This window comes from Macrobrachium nipponense, chromosome 5, assembly GCF_015104395.2.
Source record: "Macrobrachium nipponense isolate FS-2020 chromosome 5, ASM1510439v2, whole genome shotgun sequence".
NCBI classification, from domain to species: Eukaryota; Metazoa; Arthropoda; class Malacostraca; order Decapoda; family Palaemonidae; genus Macrobrachium; species Macrobrachium nipponense.
In genome coordinates, this window is record NC_061107.1 from 108,827,046 (window position 1) to 108,842,642 (window position 15,597).

At 39.3% G+C, this 15,597-nt stretch overlaps 2 protein-coding genes across 2 annotated transcripts in view; one reads left to right on the top strand and one right to left on the bottom strand.

The window, feature by feature from the left end:
- The window catches only part of LOC135215315 (piwi-like protein Siwi), a 360,399-nt gene that overhangs the window by 198,148 nt on the left and 146,654 nt on the right, over positions 1–15,597 (top strand). The window lies entirely within an intron of this gene.
- LOC135215579 (piwi-like protein Siwi) overlaps positions 1–15,597 on the bottom strand; it is a 327,956-nt gene that overhangs the window by 65,098 nt on the left and 247,261 nt on the right. Inside the window, exons 10-11 of the mRNA XM_064250442.1 lie at positions 8,067–8,235; positions 7,484–7,605 (exon numbers count right to left, since the gene is read on the bottom strand). Coding sequence (XP_064106512.1) covers positions 7,484–7,605; positions 8,067–8,235 — 291 coding nt within the window. The remainder of the gene's footprint in view (positions 1–7,483; positions 7,606–8,066; positions 8,236–15,597) is intronic.

Genomic DNA, 15,597 nt, shown 5'->3' on the forward strand with positions numbered 1-15,597 from the left:
CAAACCTCAAGTGATTCTTTCTCGCGAAGGAAATACTCGAAAACCCCGAGAATCCATCTGAATCCCCAGATAGACCAAGCTCTGGCTGGGGATCAGCTGCGACTTCTCGAGGTTCACGAGTAATCCCAGCGATTCTATCATGTTTTCTTGTTACTGATAAGTCCTCTCCAAGCACTGAATCTCCGACTTGGCCCTGATCAGCCAGTCGTCTAAGTAGAGGGAGATGTGATTCCTCTAGGTGAAGCCATCTTGCCACATTCGCCATCAGGTTGGTGAATACCTGCGGAGCTGTAGACAGACCGAAGCACAGAGCCCTGAATTGAAAAATCTTGTCTCCTATTACAAACCGAAGATATTTCTTTGACAAATGGTGAATGGGAACGTGGAAATACGCATCTTGCAAGGCCAGAGAAACCATCCAATCTCCTGGACGAAGAGCCGACATTACTGAAGCGGACGTTTCCATACGGAACTTCTTTTTCTGAACAAAGCGATTCAGAGCGCTTACGTCCAGTACTGGTCTCCACCCCCCCCCGATGCCTTTGGTACTAGAAAAAGGCGATTGTAAAATCCCGGGGAGTGTGGATCCTGCACAAGTTCGATGGCCTCCTTTTCCCACATTTGTTCCACCATTTGAAGGAGAGTCTTTCTCATTACAGGGTCTCTGTACCTCGCTGACAGTTCCCGAGGCGTAGATGTTAGGGGAGGGCTGTCCTCGAAGGGGATTACGTATCCTTTCTTTAGGACCGATATTGACCAAGGGTCGGCTCCCCTTTTTGCCCATACTCCTGCAAAGTTTAGGAGTCTGGCGCCCACTGGTGCTTGAAGGAGCAACAAGTCATTTAGCTTTCTTGAAAGGTCTAAAGGAAGACCTTCCTCTCTTGTCAGAGCTCTTCTTTCTGGCAGGGGGACGAGCCGCTGCACCTCCACGAAAGGGCTGCTGAGGAGGACGAGAGTCCTTCTTAATCGTTGACACTACAGGGCGTCCTTTCTTGGACGTTTGTACTAGTAAGTCCTTGTGTCGCCTTCTCAGTTAGCGAGCGAGATATATCCTTCACTAACTGAGAAGGAAACAGATGATCCGACAGAGGGGCGAACAATAAAGCAGTCCTCTGGCTCGGAGAAACCCCTTTTGATAATAGGGATCCATATACTGATCTCTTCTTCAGAAGACCAGCACCAAAAAGGGAAGCCACTTCTCCCGAACCGTCCTGTACTGCCTTGTCCATGCAAGACAGGACGCTATGGAGAATCTCTGTGTTTTTAAGAAACTCCGGATCTTTAGATTTGTTGGCCAGAACTCCGAGTGACCAATCCAGAAAGTTGAACACCTCTAAAGTGACAAAAAGTCCCTTTAGAAAGTGGTTCAACTCCGAAGTGCTCCACGTCGATCTGACCGATCCTAAAGAGTGACGTCTAGAGGCCTCCACTAAATTGGAAAAGTCTGCATCTGCCGAGGCAGGAAGAGAAAGACCCATAGTCTCTCCTGTCCCATACCAAATACCTCTCTTTCCATGGAGTTTGGAAGGAGGCATGCAGAATACAGTCTTTCCCAACTCTTTCTTCTTGTCCATCCAAGAATCTAAAGAATGGAGGGCCTTCTTCATAGAAATTGCAGGCTTCATTTTCAGAAAGGCCGAAGATTTTGCCGTAGCCGAGCTCGAAAAGAGAGAACGAGGAGGAGGAGGAGCCCCCGGACTAAGAGTGTCTCCAAACTCTTGTAGCAACAATGAGGCTAAGACCTTATAATTCGAGATTCCCTCATTTGCAGGAGGTTCGTCATCAGACAAATCGTCCAAACCTCGATCAGACGAAGGAGAAAGCTCTCGTTTTGAGGGAGAGTCCTTCCAAGACCTCCTACGATCTGAAGGAGAGGAGCTTCTATTTGGAGAAGAGTCATAAATTCCAGGAATGAGTCTCCTACTCCTGCCTCCGACTCCTGGCTCTTGAATCCTGGCTCTGACCCTGGCTCTTGACTCCGGCTCTTGACTCTGCTCTTGACTCCTGGCTCTTGACTCCCCATGCTCTTGACTCTGCTCTGACTCCTGGCTCTTGACTCCTGGCTCTTGACTCCTGGCTCTTGACTCCTGGCTCTTGACTCCTGGCTCTTGACTCCTGGCTCTTGACTCCTGGCTCCTGCCTGGATGACTCCACACTCCTGGCTCTTGGCTCCTGCCTCCTGGGTGACTCCTCACTCCTGGCTCTTGGCTCCTGCCTCCTGGGTGACTCCTCACTCCTGGCCGGTGCCAGACGTCTGATCGGTTCATCCACGTTCATACAGGAAGCCTCACCTCGAGTAGGAGCATCGATCCTGGCGGCAGATACCTCCATACGTCTGGAGGATCTTTTGATAGGAAGGGAAGTGTCTTTCCTTCTAGGAGGCTCCTTTGAAAGGACTCCTACAAAAGACGAAATCTGTTCTTGCATGGCCATCATGAACCTCTTCGTAACCTCCTCTTTATCCTCTTCGGGAGGAGGGGAAGGAGGAGGGGAAGGAGGAGGGGAGGAGTCCATAGCCTCCACCTCCTGACTCCTTCTCACTCTGGTTGAAAGAATGGCTCTTCTTGCCTTCTTAACTCCCGAAGATGACTCCTCAGGGAAGTTTTCTGGGCTCGAGTCAATCGTCAGAGCCTTCCAACTCCTCTTCAGTGGTCGAGAGCGATCTGAATCCCTCCAATCACGTCTCGCAGATGAAGATCCCGACGACGAAAAACACTCACGCAGGACGCTTTTGCAATAGCGATCCCTGGCAGTCTGGGGTGTCACAGAAACCGCCAAAGGGACACCTGATCGGTGGGGATTCTCCACAACCTCCTTTCGGTTTTCGACATTCCTTCTCCTCTGGGCATGTGAGCTTGGAAGAGGTCTAGACCTAGGAGCGTTGCGGAGCCGACCAGATGCCCCCTCCACTACACTGGGGACACTCATATCACTGTCCACTGAAAAATCACTAGCCTTACCTTGCAGGGCAGCCATTTTGTTTTCCATCAACTTGAAGGCTGCTTTTAGATCCGCAAGTTCTTTCGCTGAATCTACAGGTTCTGCAATAGGAGAAGGGGCTGCAATGGAAGGAGAAGTAGCAATACTTACCCTTGGGGAAGATCCCAAGCTAGGAATTAGTTCATTAGATCTCGAACTACTTAAACTTCTATAAGAAGCCTTCCTCACTCTTTCTCTCTCTAACTTTTTAAAATAATTAGTTAGATTCTTCCATTCGTTCTCACTCAAATTCTCACATTCCTTGCAAGTATTAGTGAAAGAACATTCATACTCCCTGCAACCCTTGCATACAGTGTGAGGGTCTACCGAAGCTTTCGGCAACCTCACCTTACAGCCTACATTCACACAACGTCTCACAACCATTCCAGAGTCAGACATTTTTAAAGAAAATCCAAAATCAAGTCCACAAAAGTCCACAAAAGCGTATGCCAATCCAACAATCCAGATACGTCACCAAAGTCGGTCAAGAGATCAATTGCCGGTGAAAAAAGAAAAACCAATCGAGACCGGAACCAACAACAATGTTGATGGTCCGGGCGACAGAAGAATTCTGATTAGAAAACGGGAATGGTTCCTAGTCCTGCCACCCAGGGCAGGGCGGTAGATCACCTGACCTACCGGTAGCGTGTGCCGCGAAATTTGAAATTCTGTCGGAGACAACGGAGTCTATAGCTAAGTATATATCTGGCAGGGAAGTTGAATGTATAAAAATAAATAATTGAAGGTTGTAGCTTTTCTCATTTTTGAAATATTTGCATATAAATCACGATAAATTGAAAAAAACCACGTTCGGTCAACTTTGACTCTACCGAAAATGGTCGAAAAAAAACGCAAATTGTAACGTTCTAAAAAACTCTTGCAGTATAGTTAATAATTCAGTCATTTATCTTCATTTTTGAAAACAAATTCAAAGTCTCTAGCACAATATTTAGATTTATGGTGAATTTAAAAAAAAAAAAACTTTCCTTCCCTCCGCGCGCGGATTCTCCGCCACAAATCTCCGAAATGCGTACGTCCCATTCTCGGAATATTTGCTCCGTTTCATATTAGGCATTTCATAGTTTTATAAATTAAAATGTGCGCAATTTCATGTAGAATAAAACGAAAAATATTTGAAGGTTGTAGCTTTTCTTATTTCTGAAATAATTGCATATAAAAAAATATATATAAAAAAAATTGACATTCAGTCAACTTTAACTTGTCAGATATGGTCAAAAACTGCAATTGTAAGCTAATACTCTTACAGTATAGCAATATTCAATCATTTGTCTTCATTTCAAAAGAAATTGGAAGTTTCTAGGACAATATTTAGATTTATGGTGAATTTTTGAAAAAAATATTTGTTTACGTCCGTGCGATACGAATTCATGCATTATTTTGTGATAATATTTTCTCTGTTACTTTTATCGTTTTACAATGTGGTATATACCAAAATGATCGCAATTTAGTGTACATTACAACGAAAAAAAGTAACTTGTTACCTTTAACCGTTTTGCGCACAGCGCGATTTGAATACAACTATATATGAAATTTATATATGATAATGATAATTTTTTTCATTTCTGATGGTTGCATACTAAACTTCAGCCAGTGACAAAAAAAGGAGCCAAAAATGAACTCTTAATCTTGAAAACTAAGCGCGCTGTGATTTTTTTAAAAAATATTTTTTCCGCTTCCGCGCTCACTCCGAAACCTCCGGCATATGGGAGACCATTTTATTTTACCGCTTCGACGTTTAAGGGTTAAGCACCCGACAGACAATTTTAGTCGGTATATAATATGTCCAATATGCGTTTAAGGGTTAATAGTTATAATAAATATTTAATTTGTAGATGGGTATGATTTATCTTTTCAGTAGTTTTTATCAATGGTTAAATTGATTTTAGAAAATAAAATGTAATGCATTCTAGTAAAAAACAAAATTTTCACGAAATTTTCTGGACACTCAGAGTCGAGCTCGACCCCCATGCACCTTCAACAAGGTACCAATATAGCAAATTATTATTATTAATAGGGTTTAGTTTTTCCAGACCTCTGAGTTTTGAGTAGACTCTTCTCGGGATGGTTCTCAGGGATTAATCCTGAGAAAAAAAAATAATACAAACAAAATAAGATAAAATAAATGAATAAAAATTTAGACTAAGAAACCTGCCTTATTTAAAAAAAATTATGATGTTCACTGAAAAATCTTTGCTTTCTGCAAGAATATTTTTCATTTTTGAATTCAGTAGATAAATTGATCTTTGTTGGGTCCAATTTGGGCATTCAACAAGTAAATGCTGTACTGTTATGGGTGTTTGACATGTATTACACTTTATTGGGTCAGCATGTGGTGTTAACATCAAGTGACCATGCAAGAATCTTGTGTGTCCTATACAAAGCCTTGTTAGGATTACCTCTCTTAATCTTTCTTTTTGTGAAGATGTCCTCCATATATACACTTCAGTTTTTATACTTTTAAGCTTATTTGTGGTTGGCACTAAGGACCATTCTCTTTTCCAATCTTGGTATATGAATGGCTTGACAGATGTTATCCAGTCTGCCACTAGAGCATGTGAAATTGTTGGAGGGATAGTGCAGGCAAATTTGGCAGCAGTCTCTGCATTTTCATTTCCTTTTATTCCCACGTGTGCTGGAATCCAACACATTTCTATTGATAATCCTGATGGAAGAGTTGACGAATTTTTATTTGTATTTCTTGTACTATTTGGTTTCCTGATTTATACTGTCTTATAGCATCTATAGCACTATGCGAGTCACTGAAAATAATACACACATTTGGTTTTTTCTCAGATATCATATCAAGAGCCATTTGTATGGCAGTAACTTCGGCAGTAAATACTGATGATATTGAAGGTGGGCTTCTTTTGATTAACATATTTTTCGAATATGCAGATGCTCCTACTCCAACTTTATTTTTGGAGCAGTCTGTATGTACCATGAGAATTTTTCTCCTTTTCTTCTTATGTGTTCCAAAGCATGTTGGTGGTACATTTCTGTACTAGTCATTTGTCTTTCAAGTAGGTAAGACAGAGAGGTACATATTTTTATTCGTTTTAACATCCATGGTGGTGACGATTCTATTGGTGGCTGAAAAATTTGATTTATGTTATCAAGTTAGCTTGTGGTGAAAGACCTCTTCGTATTGTTATTAAATTACAATGATGTTCCAAGGGCAACACACCTGCCTCTACCAGAAGCGAGTTTGTTGGGGATGATCTGAATGCTCCAGTGCAAAATCGCATGGCTTCATGGTGCAATGTATTGAGAGGTTTTAATGCAGATTCTGAGGCGGATGAATATATTGGACAGCAGCAATCTATTATGGATAAGACTGTTGCCTTATATATTATTAATAAAATGTCTCGCTTTGCTCCCCAATTAGTGTGTGATAACTTTTTCAATATGACAAGGGCTTTGATGTATTTGATGTGCTCTTTCCAATTTAAATGTTGGTCAAATATCACTCCTAGATATTTGATTTTTGTACAAAATTGTACTTTAGTGCTATAAAAGTGAGTTTGATTGTTTGGAACTTCAGCCATCTTTTGTCTTTGAAGAAGAAGATTGCTTTCGTTTTATCAGTTGAAAATGTAAATCCAACTGAATATGTCCAACTACATAAATTTGAAATGGCAGTATTGAAAACTCTCTGAGCATGTCTCAAATTGCTACCCTGGATAGGTTTTGCTATATACCAAAACCTATCCAGGGTTAATATTTTAAATTATTATTATTAATGATGATGATGAAGATAACTAATAATAATAATAATAATATAATTGTAACTACAAAATTTGTCATGGTATTTTAAAAGAAATAACCTTTCCAGAAGTTAAGAACAAATCTCCTCTATCTCTCTCTTACTAAGACCAGAAAATTTTTATGGTATACCAATATGTTTATTAATATATAATAATAATATAACTCTAATAACAAGATGTGTATAAAAGATTCTTAACCTCAATCTTTCTTTTTCACTCCACAGAAGCTCAAGTCCAGAGCTGTCAAATCTCTCTCTCTCTCTCAAGAGTGTATTAGTCTGAATAAAAAGCACTGTTTGATCATGAAAAGGAATTTCAGAAACAAAGATAAACAGAATAAAGAATTTCTCAAAAGTGGTTGAGAAGACTTCTAAAAGGGGGAAGAGGAGAGAACTATGTTGTATATGTGTAGTCTTCATATACTCCTATGATTTTACCAACCATTTATTAATTTTTTTTATGGGTAATGTATTAAGCTAACTTTAAATGAAATTACAGTAACTTTAATTTCATTTAAAAGTTGGCTTAATATTCAGGGAGTACAATTAGGGTCATATTTAGTGTTCAAACTCTAGAAGTAAGCATTTATTAGGATATTTTGAGACTGCCCAACCTACGAGAAAATTCTCCTTGTGCAAGGGGTCTGGAACCTAACCTCGCATAAGTTCGGGGTATTACTGCATACTAACAGACAAACTATATAAGGTCCCAGTTCTTACCTTGATAGCTTGTATCTCATGTTCTTTCACATATTCAATTTGTCCTTCACCCACCCCATCTCGATATACCAAAACGTATTGAGGGGTTGCACCATTGAACTCAACAAATTTTGCTAGTGCATCTGGAAAATATAAAATTAATTCAAAAAAATTTGGAACCATGAAGAGGCATACTTAAAAAGCTTTGCTGGTATCAACCTAGGTATTTCTATGCCTAGGTTGATGCCAGCAAAGCTACTGAAGTCAAGAGCTGGGTGCTATTAACGACTATATATCCACTGGTATTTTAAATTCTTCTGATCTTAGTTTAAAAGCTAATTTCAATTTTAGTTCTTGATACTATTAGATTGCTCTATTGGAGCTATAATAATAATGATCACTTATATAGATGCACTAAGTATTTCAACTTTTGTGAATGCGCATTCAAACAAAAAAAAAAAATGTCTATATTGAACTTCATATTTCCAACGCCCTTCAGAAGAGTTCCTCATAAATCCACACAATAAAGGAAGTTGAGAGGTGAGCAATATAATTAAGTAAAATCATGAATGAACTACCTACAAAATATAATAGCTACTCTTACTTTTCACCCCAGTGGCAAAATTATTGGTAAGTTCCTCTTGGTTCCTATGCTGTGAGACTTGAGAAAAATATCTGGTCCAAGACTGATTAATTGAAGAGACAATACCACCATATGAAGCCCCACGAGTCCTTTTGTCATGATAGGTGTCATAGCCAATAACCATAGCAAGCTGAAACAAAGTACAAATTGTAACTAAATAAACACTCTTTAAGCACTGTCAGACACTTAACTTACTCTGGAAGGATAATAAATTGGAAAAATATATTTTCATCAAAACTACTGGGTATGAAAAAACATATTTAACTGTTATTTTAGTGTGTATGGCAGATGGGACAAAACTACCCTCTCATGTTCCACCCACCCACCACGGGTTATCTTACAACGGATTTTGATGTCTAAACAAAAATTCCCAAATGGTATTGTTCACGTTCACAAAAACAAACAATGCAAATGGCACATGATCACTGTTTTTGTATTTTAAGAAACAATAGTAACATGAGAATACTATACATACAATATTATTGGATACAGTGAAGTAATGCATAACCTTTTTAAAGATCCATGGTAAACATACGTTTGTATTTTATATTATAATACTATGTGTACATACGCTAATTTTATATCTTCAAAATAAGGTTTTCAAAAGTTGTACGATACGCATACATGTACGGCACCCAAAAGATAAACTAAACTCAGATTTGCCACAATTTTTTACCTTTTCCTAGCTAAAAAGCCGCCTTATACATGGATATATGTGGTAACCCTTAAGAGCCGGGCTAAAAAATCAAGATGCAGCACCCCCGACTGGGAAAACTTTGGAGTCAACGCAAAATTATTTTCTCGAGCATTTACTATCTTTTCAAGTAATCTGCATAAGCAACATGTTAAGAGGTATTGGTCTGTAATTATCTACATTACTTGGATCCTTTCCAGGTTTGGGGAAAGGAGTTGTTATAGCTTTACACCATTCATCAGGAAATAAATTCTGAAGCCATAAATGATTATAAACTTGTAATAAGTGATAAGTGGTCGATCATCTCAAAACAATTATTGTCACCTTCTGCAGCCGATTTATAGCTGTTCGAGAGAGCATATTCTAACTCTTCCATATTAAATTTTCTATTATAATATATATATATTCTTGCATTTTGAAGTTTACTGTTATTAGTTCTACATTATTTTTCTTTGTGCGGAAGTGTTCATCTAAATTTTTATCGCTACTTATATTCGCTAAGTTTTCTATTTTATTATTTCTTTTGGATCAAGTATTCATTTTTCTATCTTTCAATATGGCATGTCTAGGTGGTTTAACTTGGGTACCATTTATTTTTCTGAATTTTTCCCATATTTTTTTTATGGGAGTAGTATTAGAGAGATCTGATACATATTTCCTCCATGAAATTATTCTTCCTTGAATTACTTCCTTTTTTAATTTTGTAGATATTTTGTTGTATACAGGTTTTAATGAATCAATTTCTAGTGATATGGTCATTTTTTTGTAAAGTTCCTTCTAATATTGGTAATGTTTTTATTTATTTTACTGAAATTTCTATTTAAATTATCTAGTCTCCCTACTGAGTGTTTTATATTAATTAACACTGTTAGTTTATCAGACCACCATTGGACTTTGTTGGATGGGGCTTTGGCTTCCGTATTGCTTGATCCGCAGCTGTTTTAATGAAATCAACAAGAATTTTGTTAAGTTTCATTATGGTTTTACAGGATTATTATGTATTAACCCTTAAGGGGGCCGGCCGGCTAATGCCCTTTTTTAAGGACAGGACTTTGATATTCATACCACTTAAGGTGACTTGGGACATCTCCAAACCGCATATGATTTTCGCCTCTGACCTTCGGTTTTGTGACGCCAGGGCGATTTATCCCGAAAATAACCATTTTTCAAATTCTATCTCCTCCCTTGATATTTAATATTAAGATCTGGGATTACTACCATATATAGACCTGATGTAGACCTCCAATCGAATGGAGTGTTTTTTTTCTAAAATTCATTTTTTTGCTAGATATGAATTTTTCAATATGGTCAAAAAATAAACCCTATAAATCAGGAGAAAAAAAATTTATAAAAAAAAAATACGAAACAAAAATTGGAAAAAAGGGCTCTATTTGATTGTTCTAAAATGTCTTTCTGAGTTATATACCAAATTCCAATGTTATAGCTTTAAAACTACTAAGTGAGAAGATAGATTTTGAAGGTCAATAAGTATAGTTTTGAGATACGGGCATTCAAATTTTCCTTCGTATTTCTATAAAGACAATATTAACCCTTAAACGCCGACTGGACGTATTTTACGAAGAGATAAATTCTCTCTCGGGTGCCAACTGGACGTATTTTACGTCGACATACAAAAGATTTTTTTTTAAAATTCGCAGAAAAATACTTATAGGCCTACCAGCCTAAAACTTTTGAATCACGCGCCTTGGGGGATGCTGGGAGTTCATGGATCAAGGTCTTGTTTTGTTTTGAAGCGTGACCCAAGTGCGCATGCGCGAAATGTCTTCTTCTTGCTCCAGCCAGCATCAGTAGCGCATCATCCGAGAGCGATCTTTCGTCAGAAGCGCGTTTTTCTGGACTTGTGCGAGAGCATTTGTGTTGAGCATTTGTGTTGCTACAGGACATTCCTAGATATGTCTCAACGACGTGTGGACCGTGAAAGGCGCGTTTTACCCGTCGGAAGGGATCGTGTAAGGCGAGTTTTGGACCTGGATGCTGGCGAGGGGCCAAGCACCCACCATGACCCCGCGCCTCAAGGCCGTTCTGTGCGGCCACGTGTGGCTGAAAGTTTTAGGAACACAGCGTATGCCTTTGGTTACCCCTAGGAAGCATGTGGGCGTCCTTGGGGGCATTCGTAAGCATTTGGGAGGCCTCCAACCATGGGACATAGATGAATATCTATCGGAGCTTGATCGGGAACATGTCGCAAGTCCTCATTTTGATGGCGGATGGTCATCGAGTGATGAGGACATCAGTCCCGATGAAAGTGAGGATGAATATATATGCCCCCAATGTCCGTTCGAGGCTCACGTCCCAAAAGTGAGCTCGAATTCAGTGGGTTCAGTGCTTACGAGGGGGAATCTGAGGAGGGGGAGGGTGGGGATACGGGGTCAAGTTTTATCGCAGAGGACGATACAGAAAGTGAAGGCCTAAGTGAGGGTGATGGGCCAACGGGGGTGGGTAGAGTGCAATATCGTGCCAGTGCGCGGCGCCAGCCAAGGTGAAGGTCGGTCGTCGGAGAGTGACGAGGGGTGGACGGAGGACCCCACCCCTCCTAACATGCACCCCTTCACGGCAACCCCTGGGATCACCGTACCAGTACCCCTGACTGTTTTGGGGTTCATCCAGCTTTTCCTGACGCGGGAATTGCTGGAATACCTGGTACACGAGACGGTGGACTACGCTCGGTACTGCCGGTATGAGCTGAGGACGACCTTGTCGTATTACTGGCGGGGTTGCAACCTCATTGACATGGCGCATTTTTTGGGGCTCCACATTTATTTTGGTATGACACCTGCTGTCAGCGTCAGGCAATATTGGAGGAGAAATTATTTTTTATGTATGCCGAATGTGCCTGGCGTTATGTCCCCTGATAATTTCCTGGCGTTGGACAGGTACTTCAACGCCTTCAACCGAAGGGCCATACCCCGGAATAACAGTGATTGCCTCATTTTAGTGTGCACAGTGTTGGATTATATCCGTGAGCGGTGTAGTAATCTCATGATTCCTGGAAAGAACCTGTCTTTGGATGAGGGGATGATGCCTTACAAAGGACGTCTTAGTATAAAAGTGTATAACCCCAAGAAGCCAAAGAAATATGGTGTGAAATTCTTTCTTATTACCGAGGCCAACACTGGATACGTTGTGGACTTTTCAGTGTATTCCGGGGTCTTCTCCACGCTGCGTGACACTGTATTCAATCTTGTGGGACGTTTCCGTAACCAGGGATATCACCTGTTTATGGATAATTATTATAACTCGGTATCCCTGGCCCAGGAACTGTATGAAGCAGGTGTTCATGTCAGTGGTACCCTTCGGTTGGTGCGTGGGGCCCCGAATGTCCTCAAGAGGTTCGCTAGTCATCCGCAACACCTGGCAAGAGGAGAGACAGAGTGGCGGCGGAAGGGCGCTGTCTTCGTCATCTGTTGGAAGGGTGTCCGACTCGTCCCCATGATTACGAGTCATGAACCCATCCAAGAAGAGATCGTACAGCGGAAGAAGACACGTCAACAGGGGCGAGTTGTGTTTGAGGAGTTTCGTACCGAGCGGCCTACCGTCATTGGACACTACAACAGGCACATGGGAGGAGTTGATCTCTTTGATCAGCTCATCCAGTACTATCCCTTCGCCAGGAGAACCAGAAGGTGGACACAGAAGCTCCTCAAATACATCCTTCAGTTGGCCCTCCAAAATGCCTACATACTGTACTGTGGGTACCGCGGTGACAATCTTCCGAGGTTGACCCACATACAGTTCCTAGAGGTAGCCGGGAATGCCCTCATCAACTTCGATCCCGATGAGTGGCCTTCCATAACTAACTGGCCCCCTGCCCCGAGCTGCAGATCTGCCCCTAGAGGAAAGGGCAAATAGGAGGGCCAACTTCGCTCGACCTGCCGCCCCTGCTGACGACGCCCCTCTTACTGCCGGCCCCGCCATCACCGCTTCTCGTCGGGTAGTGGACCCTGCGTGTCGGCTGCAGCCAGGGGATCACATACTGGAGGCCTTACAAGGGCGAAGGCAGAAACGGTGCCGGGTGTGCCATATGAATAGCAGAAGGAGACACACCCGGTGCTTCTGTCGTCTCTGCAAAATTGCTCTTTGCAGGATAGGGGAGTGTGACCGAAAGTACCACACTAAGGTCATGTATTGGAGCGTGCCCCCTAAACCGACAGCGGAGGGCGCACGGAGCCGCTGGGTCCATCAGCAGTAAGGGCGTGCGTCTCCCTCCTCCACCTGTACCTCGTCATGTCAAGTGGAAAAAAATGCAAGTCTCTTCAATGGAGGAGGGAGAAAACAAGAATTGAACGAAGAGTCAGGATTACGAGGGAGTATTCTGCATTTATTTTATATTTATTTTTATATTTATTACAATTTTTTATATATCCGAATCTGAGCATGATAAAATAATAATAAGACATTTCATTGTATGCGAAAAAAGAAGTGTCACCTGCATTCCTTTTATTTATGTATTGGTACCAGAATCTAAGAATGTAATATATATATTTTACGTATAAAAAAAATATATATATATATTATAAATATTGGTTTTTTTTGGGTAAGCAAATTACTTACAGTCTAGTAATATTCAATCATTTACCTTCACTTTAAAACAAATTGCAAGTCTCTAGAACAATATCTCGATTTATGGTGAATATTTGAAAAAAATATTTTTATTCCCTCCGCGCGCCGATTCTCGGCCGAAAATCTCCAAAACGCGTAGGTCACATTCTCCTAATATTTGTGCCTTTTCATATTATGCTTATTTTATAGTTTTATATATGGAAATGTGCGCAAAAACATGCACAAATTAACAAAAAATATTGGAAGGTTGTAGCATTTCTCATTTTTGAAATATTTGCATATAAAGTATGATAAGTACGAAAAAAACTACGATCGGTCAACTGAGACTCAACCGAAAAGGTCAAAAAACCCATTTGTAACAAAAATCTTACAGTCTAGTAATATTCAATCATTTATCTTCATTTTAAAACAAATTGCAAGTCTCTAGAACAATATCTCGATTTATATTGAATTGTTGAAAAAAATATTTTTTTTCCCTTCGAGCGCCGATTCTCGGCCGAAAATCTCAGAAACGCGTAGGTCACATTCTCCTAATATTTGTGCCTTTTCATATTATGTTTATTTTATAGTTTTATATATGGAAATGTGCGCAAAAACATGCACAATATAACAAAAAATACTGGAAGGTTGTAGCATTTCTCATTTTTGAAATATTTGCATATAAAGTACGATAAGTACGAAAAAAACTACGATCGGTCAACTTTGACTCAACCGAAAAGGTCAAAAAACGCATTTGTAACATAAAAATCTTACAGTTTAGTAATATTCAATCATTTACCTTCATTTTAAAAGAAATTGCAAGTCTCTAGAACAATATCTCGATTTATGGTGAATTTTTGAAAAAAATATTTTTTTCCCCTCCGCGCGACGATTCTCTGCCAAAAATCTCCGAAACGCGTAGGTCACATTCTCCTAAAATTTTTGCCTTTTCATATTACGCTATTTTTAGAGGTTTATATATGGAAATGTGCGCAAAAACATGCACAATATAACAAAAAATATTGGAAGGTTGTAGCATTTCTCATTTTTGAAATATTTGCATATAAAGTACGATAAGTACGAAAAAAACTACGATCGGTCAACTTTGACTCAACCGAAATGGTCAAAAAACTCATTTGTAACATAAAAATCTTACAGACTAGTAATATTCAATCATTTATCTTCACTTTAAAACATATTGCAAGTCTCTAGAACAATATCTCGATTTATGGTGAATATTTGAAAAAACAAAAATTTTTATTCCGTCCGCGCGCCAATTCTCAGCCGAAAATCTCCGAAACGCGTAGGTCACATTCTCCTAATATTTTTGCCTTTTCACATTACGCTTTTTTTAGAGGTTTATATATGGGAATGTGCGCAAAAACATGCACAATATAACAATAAATATTGGAAGGTTGTAGCATTTCTCATTTTTGAAATATTTGCATATAAAGTACGATAGGTACGAAAAAAACTACGATCGGTCAACCTTGACTCAACCGAAATGGTCAAAAAACGCATTTTTAACATAAAAATCTTACAGTCTAGTAATATTCAATCATTTATCTTCTTTTTAAAACATATTGCAAGTCTCTAGAACAATATCTCTATTTATGGTGAATATTTGAAAAAAATATTTTTATTCCCTCCGCGCCCATTCTCGGCAGCGAATCTCCGAAACGCGTAGGTCACATTCTCCTAATATTTATGCCTTTTCATATTGAGCTTTTTTTAGTTTTTTTATAAATTAAAATGTGCGCAAAAACATGCACAATATAACAAAAATTATTGGAAGGTTGTAGCATTTCTCATTTTTTTATATTTGCATATAAAAAAAAATAAAAAAATAAAAATTCGACATTCGGTCAACTTGAACTCGTTCGAAATGGTCAAAAACTGCATTAGTAAGCTAAAACTCTTACAGTATCGTAATATTCCATCATTTTCCTTCATTTTGAAACAAATTGCAAGTCTCTATAACAATATTTTGATTTATGGTGAATTTTTAAAAAAATTATTTTTTTACGTCCGCTCGCTACGAATTCATGCATCATTTTGTGATAATATTTTCTCTGTGTTGCGTTTATCGTTTTACAATGTGTTATATACCAAAATGATCGCAATTTAGTGCACATTACAAAAAAAAAAAAAAAAAAAAAAAAAAAAAAAAAAAAAAAAAAAAAAAAAAAAAGTAACTTGTTACCTCTAACTGTTTGGCGCACAGCGCGATTTGAATAC